The 21,243-nt window shown below is 47.5% G+C and overlaps 1 protein-coding gene across 1 annotated transcript; it reads left to right on the top strand.

The window, feature by feature from the left end:
* The first annotated feature begins 8,386 nt into the window (after positions 1–8,386).
* On the top strand, positions 8,387–17,585 carry NABP1 (nucleic acid binding protein 1). Its single transcript, XM_086615677.1, has 6 exons — positions 8,387–8,477; positions 8,635–8,773; positions 11,956–12,027; positions 13,458–13,530; positions 13,790–13,856; positions 15,420–17,585. Exons 1-6 carry the CDS (start codon positions 8,387–8,389, stop codon positions 15,605–15,607), a joined length of 630 nt encoding a protein of 209 aa, XP_086471803.1. The 3' UTR covers positions 15,608–17,585.
* Positions 17,586–21,243: the final 3,658 nt, after the last annotated feature.

The following is a 21,243-nucleotide window of genomic DNA, read 5'->3' on the forward strand; positions in this document are numbered from 1 at the left end:
CAGCTTTCATGCTTGGAGTGTCTGTGGGATCATAAGGAGCTGGACCACTCTGTCCTGTTTGTGCAATGCTGGAGCAGCTCAGCCATGTTGCCCTCCTGAGCACATTGCCTTTAAGTTGAGTCTAAATTCAAAATGCAACCCCTATTTCCCAGTAACGCGCCTTCTGGATGGTCTTATTCTGAACTGCCCTGCCTGGATTATTCATGAATATCCAGGAACCTATGCTCCTGAATGACATGTCAGTCATCAGCAAGTCCACGAGGTGGGATGCTCCATAAATCATAGAATGATTTGGGCTGGAAGGAACCTTCAAGATCATATAGTTCCAACCCACCTGCCATGGGCAGGGACACCCTCCACTAGACCAGGTTGCTCAAAGCCTCATCCAACCTCATCCAACACTTTCAGGGATGGGGCAGCCACAACTTCTCTGGGCAACCTGTTCCAGTGCCTCACCACCCTCATTGTAAAAAATTTATTCCTTATATCTCATCTAAATCTTTCAGTTTAAAGTCATTACCCCTTGTCCTAATAAAAAAAACCCAAGACTTCCAAGGAAGCTGTCACCATACTCGGTTTATTTTTCCATTCTCTCCCACACCCCAACACAACACTGGGCAACAACATAGATTGCAGTAAAACGGTTCCTGTTCATGTTATCACTATGAGTTAGGCTTTTTTTGTTGTTGTTTTAAAATATCGCAAATTACAACTTGGCTTGTTTCAAGCAGCATCTTCCCAGGGGTGCTCATCAGAAAAGGCCACTTAGAGTACCCATTTGATTTCACGTACATCAGTGGCTTTCAGAGGAACGGTTTCCTTTGTTATCTCGTCTGGGCAGGAATGTCAGTTTTATATACACTCAGAAAATGGAAGCAGAAACGCAAAAACTGTGGTACAAAACCTCTTCGTGTTGCCAGTAGCACTTGAAATGTGCTGCAGTGCCAGGCTTGATGTTCTGAAAGGTTTTTTATCTGCTGACCCTTTTTGGCCCAGGTGGATGTTTCTTAGGTCTTTTCCTGATGTCGTAAATAGGAGTGATAATGTGCAGCCTACGGAAATCTGCAGCAGCTGTTAGGGACTCATTAGTCACTGACACAAAGCTTTGCACATCTGAATATATCTACAGGTGCCACAGGGAGAAGACAAAGAAGAAAAATGTGTCGTGCTCTGAGGTAAATAGCTTGAGTCTGCAGGAGGCTGAATTAGTAATTTATGAAGCACTTTGCCACAATGAGATTTGTTTAGTCCGCTTAGGATTTGTTTTTCCCTGTTAACACAGAACTAAACAACTGAGACTGTGTCTACATGCTCTTCTGCAGATACCAGCTTGCTCCGTGCCCTGCGCCTGCCAGCCATAAGCCACGTCCCCAGCAGCACGGCCGCGTTGTTTGCACAGCACGGAGGGTAGGGCTAATATTCCCACAGTTACTCATCCCAGCACCGCACCTCCCCACTTTTTCCTTCCACCAGGTGTGGCAGCCGCTTCTGACTTGTTAGGGAAGCTGCCTGCCTAACAGGAATGCAGCGGTCACACTCAGAGCGGTGCTGGGAGGTCAGGGAGGAGAGGTGGTGACTACCTGGGGCAAGGTGAGGGCCATCACATCTTCATCCAGCTCTGTGGCACTGCAAGCAAAACGTGGTTCCTCTGCTTAGGGAACAGACCCGTGGGAAGATGGAGTTTTTTCCATCTTTAACACACCCTATTGCTTATTAAGATTTGAGAAAGGTAAAAGTCCATATTGTTAAGACCACCAACAAACTTTGAGGAAAAAGCAGACACTGCTACAACAAAAAAGAAAAAAAAAAAAAAAAGAACATAGAAAAGAAACTCAAATCCCCATTACAAAAAATAAATCCAAACCAAATTAAATCTTCAAAGCCTTCTTCCTGGACATAAATCCCCTATTTTTCTTTTGAAGGTCAGCATTAGATGATGCAAGACCAAGGCTGAACTTCCAGCCCATTAGCCTCTGCGGAGCCAGCCAGCAGACAGGGCGATGTGGTCTGTCTGCATACCTCCTCCTAGCACTGGAGAAAAGGTGAGAAGCAAAACCCTTCCCGGGGTGGAAAGAGGTACGAGATCCTCCTCATCTCTAAGGGCAAGAGTCGCTGCCATGGGGGTGTGATGGGACAAACTGGTGGGCGAGCCTGCAGGAATCACCCCTGGCAGAGGCAGGGCTGGCAGAAGGAGAAGGCATTTGCCAAGCCTTTTGAAACGTTGCCTCCCCTGGCTAAAACCCATGGAAAAGGGCTCGCCTTGCTGGTGTTCTAAGGGTTTCTGAGCCACTTCAGACAACTCCCTGGTGCTGACTGTCCTGCGCTGAGCCCTGTGTGTGCAGAACAAGTGACTGGGCTCACTAGGGGGGACGGCAGAAGCCCACGCAGAGCTCTGTGCCCAACTCGAAGCATTTGCCTCTTGTATCAGCCAACCAACCACGGCAGCGGCGCTAATTTAAGGGATCACTTCACGTTTTTGTTGGTGTAAAGCTGGTTATCTATCCGTATGTAAACAGGAGTTACTGAGCTGGTTTTAAGTGACTGTGACTAGTGTCCTGGTGAACAGTGTTTTATTTTCTGGCATAGCGACAGTGGGAAAGTGCTAATCTCCTCATCTGTGCTTGTTAAACCTTTTAAGTAAAGACCAGTCTGATGAAAGAGCAAGGCTGTGAGGTCTGGGTTTTGCTAGAGCACTGGCTACAGACCCAAGAAACAGCAACTGTGTTAGCGGGCTTTAAGCCCACAAATCTTTGGGACTTGTGAATAGTCCTTTGGATCTCTAATGGAGAAGCTGAGGAGGCACTAGCTCCTATGCTCTTCATCTTGTGTAGGGCAATTGAGACTCAAATTCCTCTGGTCCAAGCCCAGATTCACAGCTGAGCAGGACAGCTGCCCTAGAATTGCCTCACATCAGTGCTTTCATGTAAATCATCCTACTGATGTTTGTGGGATTAATCAAAAGAGAGGAGTAAAGAACTTCCATAAACACCTTGCAGGACTGGGTCCTCAGATGAAAACATCTGCTAAAATGTGTGGAGCCCTGGAAGAAAAGGCTACGCTGGTGCTGCAGGACGTGCACGTGGCTCCACTGGAAAGAATGCTGCGAATTCAGAATGTTTCCTTTGCTTTTTTTTTTTTTCCTCCTGTGGTACATCACAGTGCCCTGGTACTAAGTCGTCTTTCTCAGCTAACAGCTAGGTAAGTAGACAAAGCTTCCTGGAATCCTGGTGTCAGACACCTGGCAGTCCTTCCTGCTTCAGGCATCTTTGCAGGTGTACCGCCCTGAAGCAGGGAGGGCAGCAGGCAGCTGGAATCTGCAATCCTGAGCCAGGAGCATGACCCCAACAGATTGGGGATTCGCCACTGCATCTGTCCCACTGACTTCTGGCTGAAGTTCCTCTCGAGTCTGTGTGGCTTCCCCTGGAGTAATTCATATTTCCTTGGGGGAATCCTGACCTCGATGGCTGAATATGGTGTGCTCAAGAAACGCTGAAGGCACCAAACCATTGTTTTCTGGGGTCTCCAGAATGCCAGACTGGCTGCCAGCTTGTTAAATGGGCACTGGAGTGTCATCAGGGAGCTGAAGTCTCATCAATGTTAAAAAACAGCTGCCGGACCTGTGGCTTAATCTAGGAGCTTGTCAGACGTATGGTAATGGTCTGGGAAGGCTTGGTTCATGGCGGCGTTGGCAGGCTTCCGTACATTTTTCATCTCTGTGTACAGTAAAATATTAAACATCAGCTCTTGCTCTTGTTGGCAGATTTCTTGCGGGAAGATCTACTCTGGGACTCCAGTAGCACTGAATACTGAGCAACTGACAGAAAAAAGCAGAGTTCGGACCAATGTCTCTGCTGGCGTAACTCCATTACAGCCAGAGGGTGAAATCCCAGCCCTGCTGACATGCATGGGACTTGTGCCAGACTTGTGACTGCTGAGAACTCTTTTAACAACTCAACCCTGATTTTGCTTTGGACTGAAACCTCCCTGTGAGTCTCAGTCTATAAACACTTGCATCTTGCACACAGAAGAAAAATGTTCTGCAGCAAGCAAACGAGCTTGGAAACGGATTTACCTTCATCAGTGGAACCCTTGCTGTAGATGTTGATGGCGGGCTAAATTTGGCTCGTGTGGTAAGACACTGACTGAGGGGCACACAGACACTGAAGGCTCCTGCTCTGGCTGCAGTCACACCGTTTATTCGACATGCTCCCTGTCGCTCGTTTGAACTGCACAAGCAATGTTTTGGTGCTGTCTCTCAGCGTGACTCAATCATGCAGTCAGTCGTCATGAACATTTTTTTTAATACCAGGTTACTGCAGGAACCCTGGATACTGACAATGCATCTCTCTCTTCTCTTTTGCCATTGCATACTGCCACCGTGGCTTCCGGACTTCTTTTTAGGCCCACCCGTTGTTACAGGATGTTTGTGAGTCTTCTGGAAGCTTCTGTGGCTGAAGATACACCTGCGCTCCTCCTGTTTGCGAACGACTGACTACACCTCCAGAAAGGAGGTCAGAAGGCTGGTGCTTCCATCACCCACGGCTGCGACTGGATAGTCTCATGGTTCAGAGGTTAAAAAAGGAGCGGGAAAGAAAAACAAAATAAATTAATAATAATTCTGGTTTCTTTATACATTATAAAGAAGCAAGGGAGAAAAACTGTTTTGCTTTGCAGGTCACCTTCACAGCAAATAGGAATCAGTCAGTCACTGCTGGATAATACCAAGGGCACTCTCAGGGGCTGGCAGTTGGAATGATGATTAAAAAAATATGAGCAAGATTTTAAGTGTCTCTTTGTGAAACAAACAGAGCAAAATTGTCCATCAGTGGCGGAAAGGACACTGTAAACACTGCCTTACAATGAATCCGGAAGGAACGTTATGTCCCTGATAACAACAGAGAAGATGACCAGCTCTGTCTTCCCAGCACAGTCTCAGCCTCTTACGGATACAGAGGGAGTTTGTGACCTTCCTTGCCTTCCTATTCCACTCATCAAGCTTCCTGGAGCTCTGTGTCTCTTTTTGCATTTGAGAAGACAGATCAGAAATATTTGACTGAATCACAGACTCAATGGAGTTGGCTGGGACCTCTTGTGATCATCTAGTCCAACCTCCATCTAGCAGCGTGAGCTAGAGCAGGTTGCCAAGGATGGTGTCCAGTTGGGTTTTGAATATCTCCATGGATGGAGACTCCACAACCTTTCTGGGCAATCTGATCCAGTTTGTGAGCACTTTCCCAACAGCAAAAAATGTTTTCTTGTGTTCAGATGGAATCTGATGTGATTCAATTTGTGCCTCTTGTCCTGTCAGTGAGCGCTACTGAGAAGGGTCTGCCTGCCTCCTGTCACCTGTGCTTGATTTCCTACTTGTTGGGATGGACCTTCCCTGAGCTTGGAGGAGGTGATCTTTGAAAGCCAGCCAGCTCTTCTAGACCCCTGTGCTCTCCAGGACCATATCGCAAGCAGATCTCTGAAGAGGCCAAAGTCTGGTCTTCAAAATCAGAGTTGTGGTCCTGCCTTTTGCGCCACTTTCCCCACTTAGGATCCTGAACTCCACCATCTCCCAGTCACTGCACCAAGTGCTGACCCTGCCTTCATGTCCACAACCAGTTCTTCCTTCTTTCTAAGTATGAGGTCCAAGACAGCACCCTTCCTTATTAGCTCGTTGATCACCTGTGCCAGGCAGTTGTCATCAGTGTGCTCTTGAACTTCCCTAGATTGCTGGGGCCTTGCTGTATTGCCATTTCTAGTTTAAACCTCTTCCTACTAGCTTCAAACTTAACCTTAGTATGAAAGAAATCCACTTCCTTCCATGCTCACTGTTGGTCCCTGCACTCCCTGTGGCAGGCCCCGTGGCTCCGTGCTGGCTGATGTGCACCAGGCAGCCCAGACAAGACATGTTGCAGAGAAGTGGTCACGTTGATGCAAAGGCAGCCTGACAGCCTATTTGCAAATAAACAGACTACAACAGCAAGGTGGCTTGGTAGCCCACATCTGGTGTCCTTTGCACCTCTCCCAGCTGCTGTGTTACATTGACACTTGCCTTCCTGAACAGATGTTCACTTGAAACTATCCTACCAGTGACACATGACTAGAAGTGTGTCCTTGGTGAAGTGTTTTTTTAGTGTTTTCTGCTTTGGAGCTAACCACTCTTGTGACTTCCTTTCTGTCTGAGACTTTCCATAAGGTGAGTATTCTTTTCAACTGTTTTTTCTTGCAAAACGAAGGATTCTCCTCAAATCTCCAATGAGATTTGCCTTACAACCCAGCATCTCTTTTTCCTCCCCTCCTAGCAAGTCGGCACGCAAGAGACGGAACTGGTTGTGGAGGTTTTCCATAGGGTTGCTCCCCATGAGTGGTTGTGGAGGTTTTCCATAGGGTTGCTCTCCATGAGGCAGAGCAGCATATGGCCTTTGGCTGTCCTGTCCCAGACATTTTAGTTCCGAGAGTCACATTTTCTTTTGGTAGGGCCCAGTGAGTGATCCAGGACAGCACCCTACTGTGCTTGGAACCGACAACAGAGGATACGAAATGATTCTTTCCCAAGGGCTCTAAATAGATGGGGTAGACGAAAGGTAGAGAGGAAGGCAGAAAAACTCCATCTGTATGGAAAAATTTCAACAGTTCTACGAACAAAATTATTTTTGTCCAGTCTTTGCCAGGGACAGTCATTCCTACAGTTTGGTTTGAACTCTTTCCCAAGTCACTAAATTAAAGACATTCATGTACTGACATACAGCTGATCACTCTGAAGGCTTCAGCGTTACTAGATTAAAGTTACAGAGCCAGTCAGGAGAGAGGCTACCGAGGGAGTCTGTCATCTCCACCCATCTGCACCAACTGAAGGATTTGGGACAGAAGTGGATTAAGCTCTTAGGGGCTTTAAGCAAATTCTGCTGTAGCTCACGTTGCCTTCCTCTCCGATTCCTGCATGCAACGCGCTCTAGCCCTAGCACTGAGTTGCACCCAGCAGGGCTGTCCCACGTCCCGCAGATTAATACCGCACATTTGTTGGAGCGGAGCTCCAGCGTGGCAGAACGCGTGGCCAAGCATTTCACAACTGCTGTCATCTATGGATTTCTGCTTACAGAAATAGAAGGGGAATGCCCAGCTAGCTAAGTCTGGCTCTGAAAAGGAGAAGCAAAGTGCACATACCCTGCTCTGCTACCTTTCCTAGGAAGAGAGCTGAACTACAGAACCTTCTGCACGTCTTTGGGCTGCTTCGTGGCAGGGAGCCATTTCCTCAGCACCCTCCAGCCAAGCATGTCACAAGGCGGAGGGGGCTTTGCATTAGTCCACCACCTTGATGGCTTTCCCCTTGGAGATGCCGCCCTCACCTCATGTTTGACCCAGCCTGTAGCCAAGCTCAGAGCGTAACGTGCCTCTGCAGACAGCTCCTGTCAGAGTCCAGGGTGCTGTGATGGCCTTTATAGTGCTCAACAGGATCCAGGCTCACGTTTTTGGTATATGAAGGTTCAAATCATGGTACAGCAGAACCGCCGACTTTCCGTACGTCCACTGAGCATTCGATTCTAGGAGCACGATGATGTGGCGCAGAGTGCCACACAGCACCACCGCCCTCCTGCTCCTCCCTCCAGCCCCACACGGGCCCTTCTTTCTGCTTGGTGGAAACCGAAACCAGACTTCCTTCGTCCTAGCACCACAGTTTCCTGTAGCCTACATCCCAGGGGATGCATGCTTCTCCTAAACGCGTATTTTTTTTCCTCAATGAGGGAGACCAGAGCTGCTCAGGAATCACCCTCCGGGAAATCTCTCTGACGTGACCCCTCTCGGTGCTGCAACCCTGCCTTAAAATGGCGCGGGAAGGAGGCGATCCGCTTCCTAACGCCCCTCCGCAGTGAGGCAGTGAGTCACTGACTGAACTGACTGACTGACACTCGCTGAGGCGCCGGAGCTCGGCGCAGCGTAGCCCCGCCCGGCCCGGCTCGGCGGAGGCGCCTGTCCCGGCAGCGCCCCGAGAAGGAGAAGATGGCGGCGGCACGGGCCAATCAGCGCGCGGCGCCGGCTCGCGCCCGCCTGTTGCCCAGTCCCGGCGCTCCGCGTGCCCGGGAAGGTTCCATTCCGCGCCGTCCCCCCCCGCCCGGTGCCTGCGGTGGGCCCGCCCGGTTGCTATAAAGGGGAGCGCGGCGCACATGTGCTCCTCAGTGCCGGTGGGAGCGGGGGGGGTGGGGGTGCGTTGGTGCTGTCGGTCCGGAGCGGTGGGGGTCGGGCGCGCCGCACAGTCAGCGCGCAGCCCCTCGGTGCTCGTGTCCCCGTTCCCTGTGAGGGCTGCCGGCGCCCCCCTGCCCGGCCCTGCGCTGCCGCCGCTCCCCCGCGGGATGCGGGCTCGGCCCGCCCCGCCAGCCCTGCCCCCCGCGCCGGCCGCAGCATGAGCGCGGTGAGCGACACGTACCTCCTCATAAAAGACATAAAACCCGGACTGAAAAACTTAAATGTCATCTTTATTGTGCTGGAGATCGGTAAGTGGCGTCCGGCACGCCCCACCCCCGGGCCGCCCACGCGTGTCCCGCGGGAGGGGGGGCGGGCTGGCGGGGCCGCGCCGTGCCGTGCCGCGCCGCCCTGCCCTCCCCTTCCCCGGCCGCGCTGAGCCGCGTTGCGCCGCGCTTCTCCCCGCAGGGCGAGTCACCAAGACGAAGGACGGGCACGAGGTGAGGTCCTGCAAAGTGGCGGACAAGACGGGCAGCATCACCATCTCCGTGTGGGACGAGATCGGCGGCCTCATCCAGCCGGGGGACATCATCCGCCTGACCAAAGGGTGCGTACGGGGCTGGGCCCGCGCCCACTGCCGCCGCCCCGCGGCTCCCCGGCCCGGCCGAGCGGCTGCCCCCGCTGCGGGGCAACGCCGGCTCGGGGAGCCCTTTGTCACGGAGGCGGAGGTGCGGGGCCGTGGGCAGGCTCGGCCGCCTCCCGAGGGGCGCGGGTGACACAGCTCGGCCCCTTTGGGCTGGCTCCTTGTTACCGAGGCAGCGCCCTGAGGTCACTGGCCAAATTAGAACCTTCTTCCCCCACCCCAGAACATGCCTAGCGTGAGCATGCCATCTAGTAGGTGGCTAGGAAGGGCTTGTATTTTTAACGAGCAGGTGGTCTTTAAGAGGCTTGGTTTGGCTTTTAAAAAGCTCCTTAGGAAAATACTCTTTTTTTTTTTGAGGGGAGGGAAGTGCAACAGTCAGTCCTGGTCTGTAAATCAAGCAAGGAATTCAAAAGCATGTTCTTATTTATACAGCCAATTCTTTGCTCTAGCAGTCAGCCCCTTAATGAAAGGAGGGAATGATTAATGTCTCTCATGCAGAAAAGTTGCTTTTTGTTGCAGTGGGTTTAACAGAAATGACAGGGAAGGAGAAGCTTTTCACATTCACTATGAAAGTTCATACTAGGGCTACACTACAGAGCATGTTTGGTTAGGTGCAGTTGGTTTATCTTGGAGAGCTGGTTTAATTTAAAAAAAAAAAAACAAAACAACTTATGTTTATTGTAATTGTGAGAAAGAATACCAGTTCCAATTGGAAAATCCTTTCTCATGTCACTTTAGTTGTCAGTAGCAAAGAGATAGTCACTTTCATTTGGGTTCTTTGTGCCAGCTAGGTTACCCTTAGAAATCCATTGCACTGATCCTCTGGCCTGCAGCACTCTGGGAGATGGTGGAACTACAGCATGCATAAGGCCCTTTTAATTTGTCTTCGTGAAAAAGTACGTAAAAGGTTACTCAGCGGAGCTGCTAACTGAGCTGCTCTTAAGTTCATTTGAGTGTAATTCTTGGTTTTGGGGTGAAACGGGATGACCCTTGCCACCAAAACCACAGCTGTTTCCTCCTATGCAAATGTCCTTTTACACCAGACAGGCTGACTCCTCAGCAGAGGTGCTTCTGGGGAAGCCGACTTGCATGGAGATGGCGGAACTAAACCAGAGCTCTGGACCAGCACAAAGCCCTCTGACACTGAAACAAATTAATAGCAATACTGTTGAGCACTGTCACTGCTCTCTGCTCTGAGACTGTCTTGCTGTAGCTGCTCTGGTGTTTCAGTGCAACACGTGGGAGGGTCGTTGCATCCCGTCATGTCAAAAAAGAGTTTGGCTTGTGTGAATTAAGTTTATGAGCTGACATCACTATTCCTGGTTGGAATTAAATTTATGAGCTGACATCACTGTTCCTGGTGGGTGGCTAAGTCATGCCTTCATTTACATGAATCGCATGCTCACTTAGGACTGTGTAGCGAGTGAAATGGGAAAAGCTAAATAACTCCTGGTTTGGTGCCCATATTAAGAAAAACGCCCTCACACTGGCATACAAGGTTCTCCGAACATGATTTTGTACCTGACTCAAAATAGGATTAATTTCAGTGGTTGTGTGATGTTGCCATTGCAAGGTGGGTAAATTTCAGCTCTGTAGGCTAATCTGACTCTTTCCAGTGTAGGATTTGCAGTGTTACAAGCAGAAAAGCTTAGCCAGGCCCTACGTGTAAACGTGTCTTTTTTTTTTTCTTTTCCTGTTGAATTTTATGCTGTAAACGTGTTCTTTTGCAAAAGCAGACACTGTTGCTGATTTTTGTCATTGGCTGATTAACTCATTTATGGGAAGCTGCTGCAATTAATATTTCTAATTTCAAAGCTAGTTCTGGAATTCTGTGCTTTATGGCTAGCTCTTTCACAATGCTTGCATACATGGAATAACTTTGTGCTGGAGGCTATCAGTCCCATGATTTGCTGGGTCTTGTCCCAGTAAATGTATGTCTGATTTATATTTATTATTTCATAGCTCTTTTTCTTTGTGCTCTGACACAAGACTGTCCAGCTAGCTGTTTATTAAAGGTTGAGCATAGAGGGAATCTTCTTTGAAGTGAAAGCATTATGAAGTGAGCATTACTCCTGCTTCTGGATGGAAAACTCCCAAGATAGGCACTGTAACTGTAAATACTATGCTCTATTGCTTGTGCTGAACTACAGAGAAGGTTACTGTTGTGTTGGCGTTACAGTCCCATTCTGCCGACCTGACTCCTTCCTGGTGCCACCATTCCAGGCTCCGTATGTGGCCGGATGGCTCCCAGCCTCAGCAGATAAGGCGAAGGACAAGAGGAGGATTTGTTATCTGTGTTCCAGAGATAGACACGGAGCATAAGGAAGTGGTGACTTGTCTGGATTATCTGTGACTCCTGAGAGTGCAATTGCTGGGGCTCCCTATTCCTTTGCTAGAAGACACCCATATTCCTGTTAACTGCCTTGTGCTGCACCTGGGTTTCTGTTCTGTATTTTCATTTTTTTCTTCTCATACGTGATGGCCTTCACTGAAGGGAAAAATTCTACAGAAAAGTTTTGCATAACTCACATGCCACTGCCTGAGGTCAAGTGCCACTATAAAGACCAGAGTGTGCTCATGCTGTCTTGTAAGTGAATGTTTCCGCAATCAAAAAATTATTTCATTCCTTTTCTCTCACTTGGAGCATAAGGGTCAAACTTCTGCCTTTAAAAAAAAAATCTGGTAAGGTCCTGTACTAAAAAAGTAAGCACTTCCTATTATACACATTCAGTAGCAATATCTGTAATTCTCCAGTGTGCAAAGGTAATTCTTCCTGGCTAGCTGCTGGAAGCAGAACTGAGTTGTCAGTGAATGGTAATACAGATACTGCTTCTGGCAAAATGCCTTTCCCCTGCAGGAACAGTCGTAAGGGCTGTTATGACAGGGAAGAAGCATCCAGTTTCAAAATAATGGGCTGCTTTCCTGGAGTTGCTAAAGGAGTCCGCTGAACTTCCGGTACCTTTTGCTAGAAGTAAAACAGGGTATCTATAAAATTTTAGCCTGGTAAAGTTGAGGTCCCTGGAAATTTTAGTCCATGCTGGTATGTAATACTAACTCTTTGAAGAAAGCACGCTTCTACTTTCTTTTTCAACAGTGGTGTTTCTTGTTCGCTAAGAGGCTGCTTTGCTTCTCCTTTCTTTGACCAGGTATGCATCTCTGTGGAAAGGATGCCTGACGCTTTACACAGGACGAGGAGGCGAGCTGCATAAAATTGGGGAGTAAGTATTGTGTGTTCACACTTGTGGCATTACATCCTGCTCTCAGTGGAGCGTCATGGTAAGTATAAGGTGTGGTGACTCTTACACAGATGGAAGCTCAGGCAGCAAAAGTGTGTTGATGTGCCACAGGTAGGTACAGTACAGGCCACTGCGGTGTGAGTTTTTACATGCTGTTGTGGTAATGAGCTTCGACCCTCTCTGAATTCTGGTTATATTGAGGAGAATCGGCCTTTACCGTGGTACAAGTCTGGGTTTTACCTAGAGGGGGGGAATTGTGTAAATGACCAGAGACTTAATCTGCATCACTTGCCTGGGCCTCAGCTTGAATAACCACTTTATTTTGGTGGAAGTCTCGTGTGTATCATGCTTTGGAGACAAGCAGTGCAAAGAAGGAAGACAAAGGTAACTCCAGTGAATCATATCGAAACAGGAGCAAGCCTCATTAAACCTTCTTTCAACTGCCCACAAACTGAGGTGGAGACTCCTCCTGACTAAGAACAAACATGAGTAGCATACTTGGCAAGCAAGAGGAAAAAACACAAACATTTTCTAACCAGAAAAGTACTTTGCTGTTGCGCAAAGTGCCGTGGGAGGCCTTGTAGTCATCGGGGAAGTGGGGCTGTGGGGTGGCCAACCTCTCTTCTCAGATGGTTCAAAAATACCCAGTGCTCCACTGGATTTTGTGAGGGACGACCTGCAGATTTTCTTTGGTGGAGAGCCATCACCTCAGAAGTGTCACCCAGTGGGCTTGCTCTCCAGCAAACTGCGGGGAGGTGAGTCCTCGCCTGGGTTGTGCCTCCCAGGAGGAGGGCAGAGCCCTATTTCTGCTCAATGAGTCCAAGCTGCATAACAATCCAAATCTTTCTTCCCCTCTGCAATAGTTTCCGTGCAGTGAGTTCCTGGGCCTGTGTTTTTCCATAGTCCCTTTGGAAAAGGATGCTTTGGATTCCATTCCCTGTTTTTGACTGCTCTGTGCTGTTATTTTAATGGGGCACTCAGTAGCGTGGGAGTGCTGAAGTTTTCCCTAGAGATCTAATGCATTCCCAGTCTGGGAGCAGGCTGGATGGCTGTGCCTCAGGTGACCTTGTGAGTGGGTGCTGGACAAGATTGTGCAGCTGGAAGAGAGGTGACGGGAGCCCTTTCATCACCTCTTGTTTTCTTTAGGCTGTTTTACCTCCTAGAGTAAATGTGTGCTTGCCTCTGCTTGACTGAAACATCCTCACCAGGAAGATGTGACAGCTTCACCACAAGCCTATAAAGGGGTCAAAGAGCCTTTTAATACCTATGGATACTCTCTGAACAGTGGAGTCTGGATTAGTTACTTCTAGGTGATGGATATGTCAAGAACATATGTTTTTGAAGTTGTGGAGTTGAGAACTCTGTTTAAAAAATGGCGTTAGAGCTTCGTCATAATCCTAATTTCTCCCCAGGTTCTGCATGGTATACTCAGAAGTGCCAAACTTCAGTGAACCCAACTCGGAACACGTCGGGCAGAACAAACCGGTATGTTAAACTTGTCTGAGGCTTCTGGCATAAAGTGCTCTTTGTTCTGAATACTTTACACTAGGCTGTGATCAGATGTGACTCTCATGGAAAAATGGACTTTAAAAGTGGTGTATAAAAATGAGCCAATAAGTAGAGTGGCACATAAGTTCCATGTGGAGCCACTGTAAGAAACACAGGGAAAAATCAGCCCCTTTCTGTAAAAATGTGAAATTAATTTCCCTCTGTGATCTATGTCTCTTTTTTTATTTCTTCGAAGGCACAGGGTGAACAGAATAATAGTTCTGCATCAAGTAATACGGGTTCTTGTACTTTTGGGCCACTGGGTAAGTGGGGTTTTTTTTGTTTTGTGGAAGTGAAAGAATGAGAAACACTTAGTAGGAATAAAAGGAAATTTATCTTGCCAAGAGTTCTCCACTCTGGGACAAAGGTGTACTATGCTCTAAAAAGTCTTTTACTGGGGCCTGAGCCTGCAAGCACATAAGCATGAACATTTCCTGAATAATGGTTTCAGAATTTCTTCCCTAGAAGAGATCAGAATATTCAAGGTGCCTGTATTGTGTAAAGAGACTTGACTAATCCAAGATTGTTTTGGTGCTTTCAAAGAGTTTTTGCAGCACTTGAAATTCTGTTGGTTTTTTTTAACCGCCTGAGACTTTGGCTTTAAAAATGACTGACTTTAATCTTGCCAGTCACTTTGGCTGTCCTGCCACGTTAGCTCCCTAAAACAGAAGTGTTAGTAATCTGAATTCCAATATTTGACCTGGCTGGATCATTCTGTGATGTATTTAAACACTGAGCTTAAATAAAGAAATGCTTCAAAGACTTGAGTGGGTGTAAGCTGAGAGGGAGCCTTAGTTATATGACCTGCCTACATGATGCTCAGACTCTGCCTGGCGTTGTATAGCTAAGCTCTGCTGGTCGGTGACAGCAAACCAATCCACCACTTGCTGTGAAAAAGCTCTCTGTCACTTCAGTTCGGAGACTGCCTGCTTCCTCTTTAGTAACGTGATTTTCATTTCTCTGATTTTACTTCTCTTATGAGCCCTTTCTGTTCCTTTGGAAATAAATGCTTCTGAGCAAAGAAGGGCAGTGCTTTGAGGCCAGCCTTTCCTCAGTGCCAGGGTGAGGCGAGTAGGCTTTTAGCTCAATTAATGAGTAGGTACTTCCTTGGTGGACAGCTTTGTTTTCACTGATGTTGTATCTTCTGAAACGTCTTTTTTTTTCTCTTCTGGCTTCTTGCGCGGTCTTTAAATGCAGTGATTTCCGTTTGTCTCTTCCTTCTCTCTCCATGCTTCCTGTCGTTGTTCTGCCTTTTCAGCTCTGTCCCTCTTCCTACCAGCAAAACATGAGCGCTGATGCTTATGAAGTTCAAGTTCATGAGAACTTGGTGCTAGCTGAGTTGCTTCTGTGGCTGGACCTCACAAGGCAGCTTTCTGTTTCCACGTGCCTGGTGGTGGGGAATGATGCAAGGAACTTTGCGTAGCTTGCTTTTCTTTTGCTTGTTTCTCCTTGACTTCTGCTGTCCTCCTGTCTCTCTGGAACATCTTGGGTTGTGACCTACAAGATAGTGTATGTTTCTGAAAGCACCAGTGGAGTTTGAGACTCCAGTGTCTCTCCTGGGCAAAGAATCGGCATGTAACTCTATGACTCTTCTTGCTTTAGTTGAGAGTGTGGGGTAGGGAAGGAGGGGAGGTGGTTTGGGAGGGGACAAAAAGGTAAGCTGTGGTTTGGGATCTTGCAGTGCCCAGAGGGGCTTTTTCTGTTCTGGTGCTCGGGGGTTTGCGGGTTGCTGCAAACTCCACATGTTCCCTGTTGCTAAACTTTATGTAAGGGAGCAGTGATTTCAGTCCATGGGACTCGTAATGACCTTTTTTCTGTCTTTTTAGGAAATGGTTTACATGCTGGACCTGAATCAAGTGGATTTCCATTTACATATAATCACGGCCACACTTATGCAGGTAGTGGGAGAGGCAATGGACGAGGACCTGTAAATCCAGCACCAGCTAATAGCGTTCAGCCTCATCTCCCTGCCGTCAGTAATGGGAGGGACCCACGCAGAGCCTTTAAGAGATGACTATGCCAAATGTGGTTGTACAGCTTGCTTAAACTCTACACTCTACTTGAACACTTATTGCACTTTTATTTATAGTTAACTGTGAACCAGTTTGTCCTTTGTTGGTGTTATTTTTTTACCTTTCGGTCTATGGAGCAAACTTGATGTGATCTGTTTCTTGTTTTGCTTAGGGAAGCACAGTGAGTCTTCCCCGTAAATTAAGGGTGTAGGTGGATACAAGAAAGTAAGGGTAATGGGTTAGAGTCAATTAAAACTCAGTACCCTTTGCTAAATGGAAGAAAATTTCAGTTACATGTATTATTTTTCTGTTTCTATTGGTCAGCCATATAGCCTTAAAAGGTCTGTTATGTCCTGTGCACGCATACGTTGACTTCTGTTAGGGTTAACGGAAGTTCTTCGTATTGGAAGAGAAGTGAAGGGGAAGAGCAAAGATGCTCTCGTGAACTAGGTGTCCTTGGAGCAAATCTAGCTTGTAAAAGCAATAAGTATAAGGAAATGGTGGCGTCTCCTGAATCAGAGCATGGATAACTCGGATGAAAGCTGAAGACATGATGCGTGTCTTGAAGCTTGACTTCTGATTCCAAAAAGGAATCAAAAAATTCCCCATAAACACCATTATCACTGTCAAGGAAAGTGACACTGATTTTTGCTTTGGATAGAAGCTTGGATATTCATTCTTGCTTTGCGTGAAATAGCAGGAGAGGAGGATCCGAATTCAGACAGTACTGGTGAATGGGCTGTTTGTAGCTGCTCCGTGCGTAAAAGCCCAAGGTTACTTTGCAGGAGTCTGAATTTCCAGGAAATAACTGTTTTCAGATGCTGCATTACCCATCTCTTCAATGAGGCTGCCCACTCCTCCTTTCTTCATTCACTTTTCCAAATGAATTATGTATTAGGTGAAGCTGTCTGTGGATTGCTGAGATACTGGCTGAGCACACAGCTGCACTTCTGATGCTGTTAAACTGCTAAGCTTTCCTTACTCTGTTTTGTAAGAAATACGAATTATCCCTTAAAGAACTTAACCCCACCATGACCATCTCCCAGGGGGAAACTTTCAGCTGTGGTTTTATTTGAGATCACAAATACCTTGACTCTAGGTAAGAGTCCAGTGCCATATTTCAGATCAGATTCAAAAACAGCTCGGAAGCTGAGGCATCATACTGGATTCATCTGTTTAACTCGTCTTATAGCTGACCTCTCAAATAAAAAATTGCACTAACCATTTCGAAAACAAATCTAACTTTCTTTCTGTCAAGCCATAAAGACTTCATGACAAAAGGCTGTTTCTGAATTGTGAGTTGTCTCTGTGGTCATTCACATTAACTAAGTCTACTACTGTGTCACTAATGTTTACAAGTTATTTGCATTTGATACTTCTGCTTTTGGTACTTGTATCATGATGGTTTGTTGAAAATTGCTTCTAATTGGCAACAGTTCCTTGCTTAGTCTGAAATACTGAACTTTCTTTTAAATGCAAGCAGTGGCAACAACCAACTTCTGAAGGGAGGTTCAGAGAGACCTGTGTGCCCAGATGCCTGAGGACTGTTTGCCTCTGGTCTGGTAAAGAGCTATCCTGGTACCTGCTTCCAGGTGGAACTAGATACAAGAGGGTGGCACACCTCGTGAGGTCACCCACGGATGCTGTTACGGAAGAACAGTGCTGACTGGTGAACCAGAAAGCACACAATGACTTCTGGGGAAATGGTGTAAGGAGGTGATGTGTAACTCAGGGACTTTAAATTGCTTACTTTTATTTAAATAAGTCATATATAGTCTAGATGCATGGACAACCTCTTGCGCAGTGTTGCATTAAGACATTTGATGTGCTTGTGAGAAAGAAGCCAAGAGGACTTCTAAACCTGTGAAGTATGTATGATGTTCTAGAGGTAACTGAGACATAAGTACGGTGTAAGAGCTGTGCTTTCCAGTAGTAGCTGTAAAGGTAGGGAGCGGACAGTGCAAGTGATGCCATGGTGGGGACTTGATACTCACTGGAGTATCTCCACCATGGATCTCAAATCCTGGTGGTCTTCTCTACAGCATAAAGAAGGTTGAAACAGGGGAGCCCTGTGCTGGTGTGTGCTGAGGTGCCCGGTGTTTGTAGCTCTATGCATTTGAGCTTTTATAAAGCTAATAAACAGAATGCTTGTTCACAAATTCCAAATAAAAAGTGAGGTGATTACTGCTGATAAAGTGGTGTAAGATTAAAAGCTTGCTGTCAAGTGGATTATTGATTTGCAGCTGGGAGGAAAAAAAGCAAGAGGCTGGTCTTCGTGTTCTGAAGGTTAGTAGCGTTCCTGCCTCCCTCTTTCTTATGTGAAACTATTTCAGTTTATTAATAAATATTTACTTCTTTGCAGGGGAAATCTGTGCCCTGAAAAGTCGCATGGACTTAAAGTAAATAGAGTAATTTTTCAAGGTCTTCTGATCTTCTGGCGAACCTAAGACAAAGTTGTTTCCCTCAGAGGTATCAGTGTCACAGTAGTGAGTTCTCGGCTTGCAGAGGAATCTGGGAGCCTGCCTTACAGCCGGTTTGGACCGTACCGCCTCGGTGTGCCCAGAGACGTGTTTCTCCACCTAAACAAGCAGTTGTAACGAATGACACTGACACTATAAGGCAGGTCGTAGGTGCCCAGTGGTTAGGTCATCAGGGGGCCTCTTTACAGATGGCTTCCTGAGATAATGAAGGTAAGGCTGCAGTTAAGGTCGTCTCATTTTAGATAATGCAGATTGCCAAAGGGAAAAAACACTGGGGAAGGTGTTCATGTGTCCAGACACAAGCTGCACGGTGCTGAAGTGCTGCTGAGTAGTCCCCATACACTTGAGTCCCAGCTCTTGTCGCCCCACAACAGCTCATCTCACGCCCAGCAGGAGGACTGATGGCGGACTGCAGCAATGCGGCAGTGCAGAATGTTTTGCTGTACGTCTGCTGCAGTCCTCTGTGTGTTCCTTCTGTCTGTCCTTGACAGGAATCTTTCACCTTGATCCCAAGAGTGGAAAAGCACTCCTGTACTGTGAAACACTGTCCTGACCTTGGATGCATAGCAGAGTCGTGAGCTCTGTGTCCATGGTGAAATGGGAAGGTGCTGTAAGAACAAGCATAAATGCTGGGTCGAGGCATCTGGTATAGCAACTGCTTTCACAACTCACGTAATTAACTTTGGCCTTAATTTGGAGCTGGCAGGTTGCAGTCCTGTGCGCCCCAGGAAGGCTGCTTTGCAGCATCACACGTGTTCCAGTAAGGGCGGCTGCAGATAGTGCTGCTTCTGCAAAGGTGCTGTGGGTGATATGGAACATCATGTTGGTGCAGTCCCTGTGTAAATGGCACCCATAGCAGCATTGCAGGGGTGTCAGCCGTGCACTGTCAGGGTGTGCATTTCTCTGGGCGCAGGAGCGCTTAGTAGTCAAATACTGCTCCCTGTAGCTCATTGAGGCCTTATGTTTTTCAGAGATATGAACACTTGCATTTGGCTAATGAGCTGGCTGTGCTATGGTCATCCTCTGCAGCTCATGTCTGTACCCCCACAACAAGATCCAGTCCTGTTCCGTAAGGTGGTTTTTATCAGCAGCTCTTGAAGTGCTTTGTTAGGACTAGGAATTGGTAAAAGCAATGGGATTTTTGAGTGTTCCTGTGGAAGTTTCCCAGGGTGTTTCGGGACCTGAGCCCTCTCAGCTGCCAGTTTGTTCCCATCCTTCTCAAATGGCCAGAGATTTGCCCTTTTAGACATACTATTTATTCTTAACCCACATGAGTATTTGCACAGCTGAGCACGGGCTCTGGCCATGCTTTGAGGGGGACCCGGGGAGGTGCCTCGTGTTCTGCCTGCAGCTGTCGAGCTGGTCGATTTGGGGAGTTTCCCCTTCGGGCAGCACCAGCGCAGGGTACTGATGAGGCTCTGTTAATGACCACAGCAGGGCTAACGGTTGGGATGTCTGCAGCAGTGGCCCCCTGTGCCCTGCAATGCCATGGGGCGAGCCTGGACCTCCCTACCAGAGCAGGAGCTCCGAGTGCCAGGCTTGGGGGGCTCTGAGGGGCTCTGCCCACCTCAGCAGCTTGGTTGGTGCTTCAGCCACTGCTGGTGATGCTTGAGGTCCCCAGCCCTTGCAGGGCTGGGTGCTTGCCTGGTGTAGCAGCCTCTTTGCTGGCATGCTTGGGCTCGCTTCTGTGTAACTGGGGAGATGGCTGAAGGGGGGAACCGTTCACAGGGATATGGCTTCAGTTAAAACAACAAAAGCCCTTGTGTTGCCACTGGAAGACACATACCAAACCAGGGGCAATCGTCTAAAAACTGAGATATTGAGTTCTTCAGCAAATGTCACCAGGAATTCATTCAGAAATGCGCTTTCTGACTCCAGCCTTAATCATGCTACTACTTACTTTATTCTTGATTCCAGAGAATTTGACTGTTATGGCTCTTTATAAGGATTATGCTTTTTAATCTATTCTGTGATGGACATTTGTGCGTGTATGTGTGTATATATATGTAATATGTATGAACATACACAGCATCTTGTAATTGAGATTGAAAAAATTAATCCTAAAGTTGACTAAACTACAGAGGAGAGAGTTCAAAGGGATTAGAAAAAAAGTTTGGAAGTGACTAACGGGAACTCTTAAGGACTTTGTTTAGCTTTTCAGTTTCCCTAAATTGTTGATGTTTTCTCTCAAGAAGAAAGCAATGCAGTTATAAAAACTTCATCTAAAACTGCCCTCACAGTCCCCCAGCTGGTAAAGACTGTCTGGATTTGTATGTTTCCTAGGGAACAAGATTAAAGAAGGAGTAAAACGTAAGGATTTAGCTCAGAAAGAAAATTCTTGTTCTGTAAATGTACTTTCAGAGCTAAATGCTTTCTTGCTATACAAGTTTAAATGGGTTGGTGTCTGCTCTGCAGAGCGGAGAACCCCAAGTGGTGCAGTCACTGTAGAACTGACTACCTGCTACGTGTTAGCTAAATTGGCACATAAAAGACAAAATTGGCTTACTATGTCATTAACTGAGACTCCACAGGAGTGTAATTGTATGTTGTAGTGTATCAGCAGAGCCCTCTACCAGGCTTCCTTTGGGTTCACGGCCAGAGGGTGAAAGGGTCCTGCAAAGTACTGGGCGGCTCAGAAATTTGAGACTATGCTTGCCCACCTCTGCTGCATGCCCCATGGGGATGGCCAGGAGATCCCGCTGACTTCACGCATGACTCAGTTCGGGTGCTATGCAGGCAGTGGGTTCTTGTCTTTAAAACCAGAAGAAGGCGGGAGGGTGGATCTATCAGATGCTGAATTTGTAATTTAGGAAGACACTGAATGCTGTGGAAAAGCTGAAAGCCACAGCTAATGCGTAGATTTTTCTTTCTAAATCAAGAGACATTTAAGAATATACATTCCTAAGCTCAGATTCTTTATAGTTAGCTCTTTGGGTGTGCTCTTATTCCAGAAGTGCCAAGTGCTGCAGATCTTTGCCCAAAAACGCAAGTGATCCGCCGGTCACGGAGAGCTTGCAGGTGTGACCGGGAGAGGCGGAACAGACACTGCTTGTGTGGGACCCGCTGGCAAAGCTTGCTTTGATTTTTTTCTGAAGAAATGGGAAAAACGCGTCCTGCTGGGTGGGAAGCGCAGCCATTGGCAACGGATCTGCTAGAGC

Source organism: Tauraco erythrolophus, chromosome 8, assembly GCF_009769465.1.
Source record: "Tauraco erythrolophus isolate bTauEry1 chromosome 8, bTauEry1.pri, whole genome shotgun sequence".
Classification (NCBI taxonomy): domain Eukaryota; kingdom Metazoa; phylum Chordata; class Aves; order Musophagiformes; family Musophagidae; genus Tauraco; species Tauraco erythrolophus.

Bases quoted from the DNA above. Each gene is read 5' to 3' on its own strand.
- NABP1 (XM_086615677.1), top strand. From the start codon at position 8,387: ATGAGCGCGGTGAGCGACACGTACCTCCTCATAAAAGACATAAAACCC. The intron at 8,478-8,634 runs GTAAGTGGCGTC...TTCTCCCCGCAG, and splicing joins CTTTATTGTGCTGGAGATCG to GGCGAGTCACCAAGACGAAG. The intron at 13,531-13,789 runs GTATGTTAAACT...ATTTCTTCGAAG, and splicing joins ACGTCGGGCAGAACAAACCG to GCACAGGGTGAACAGAATAA.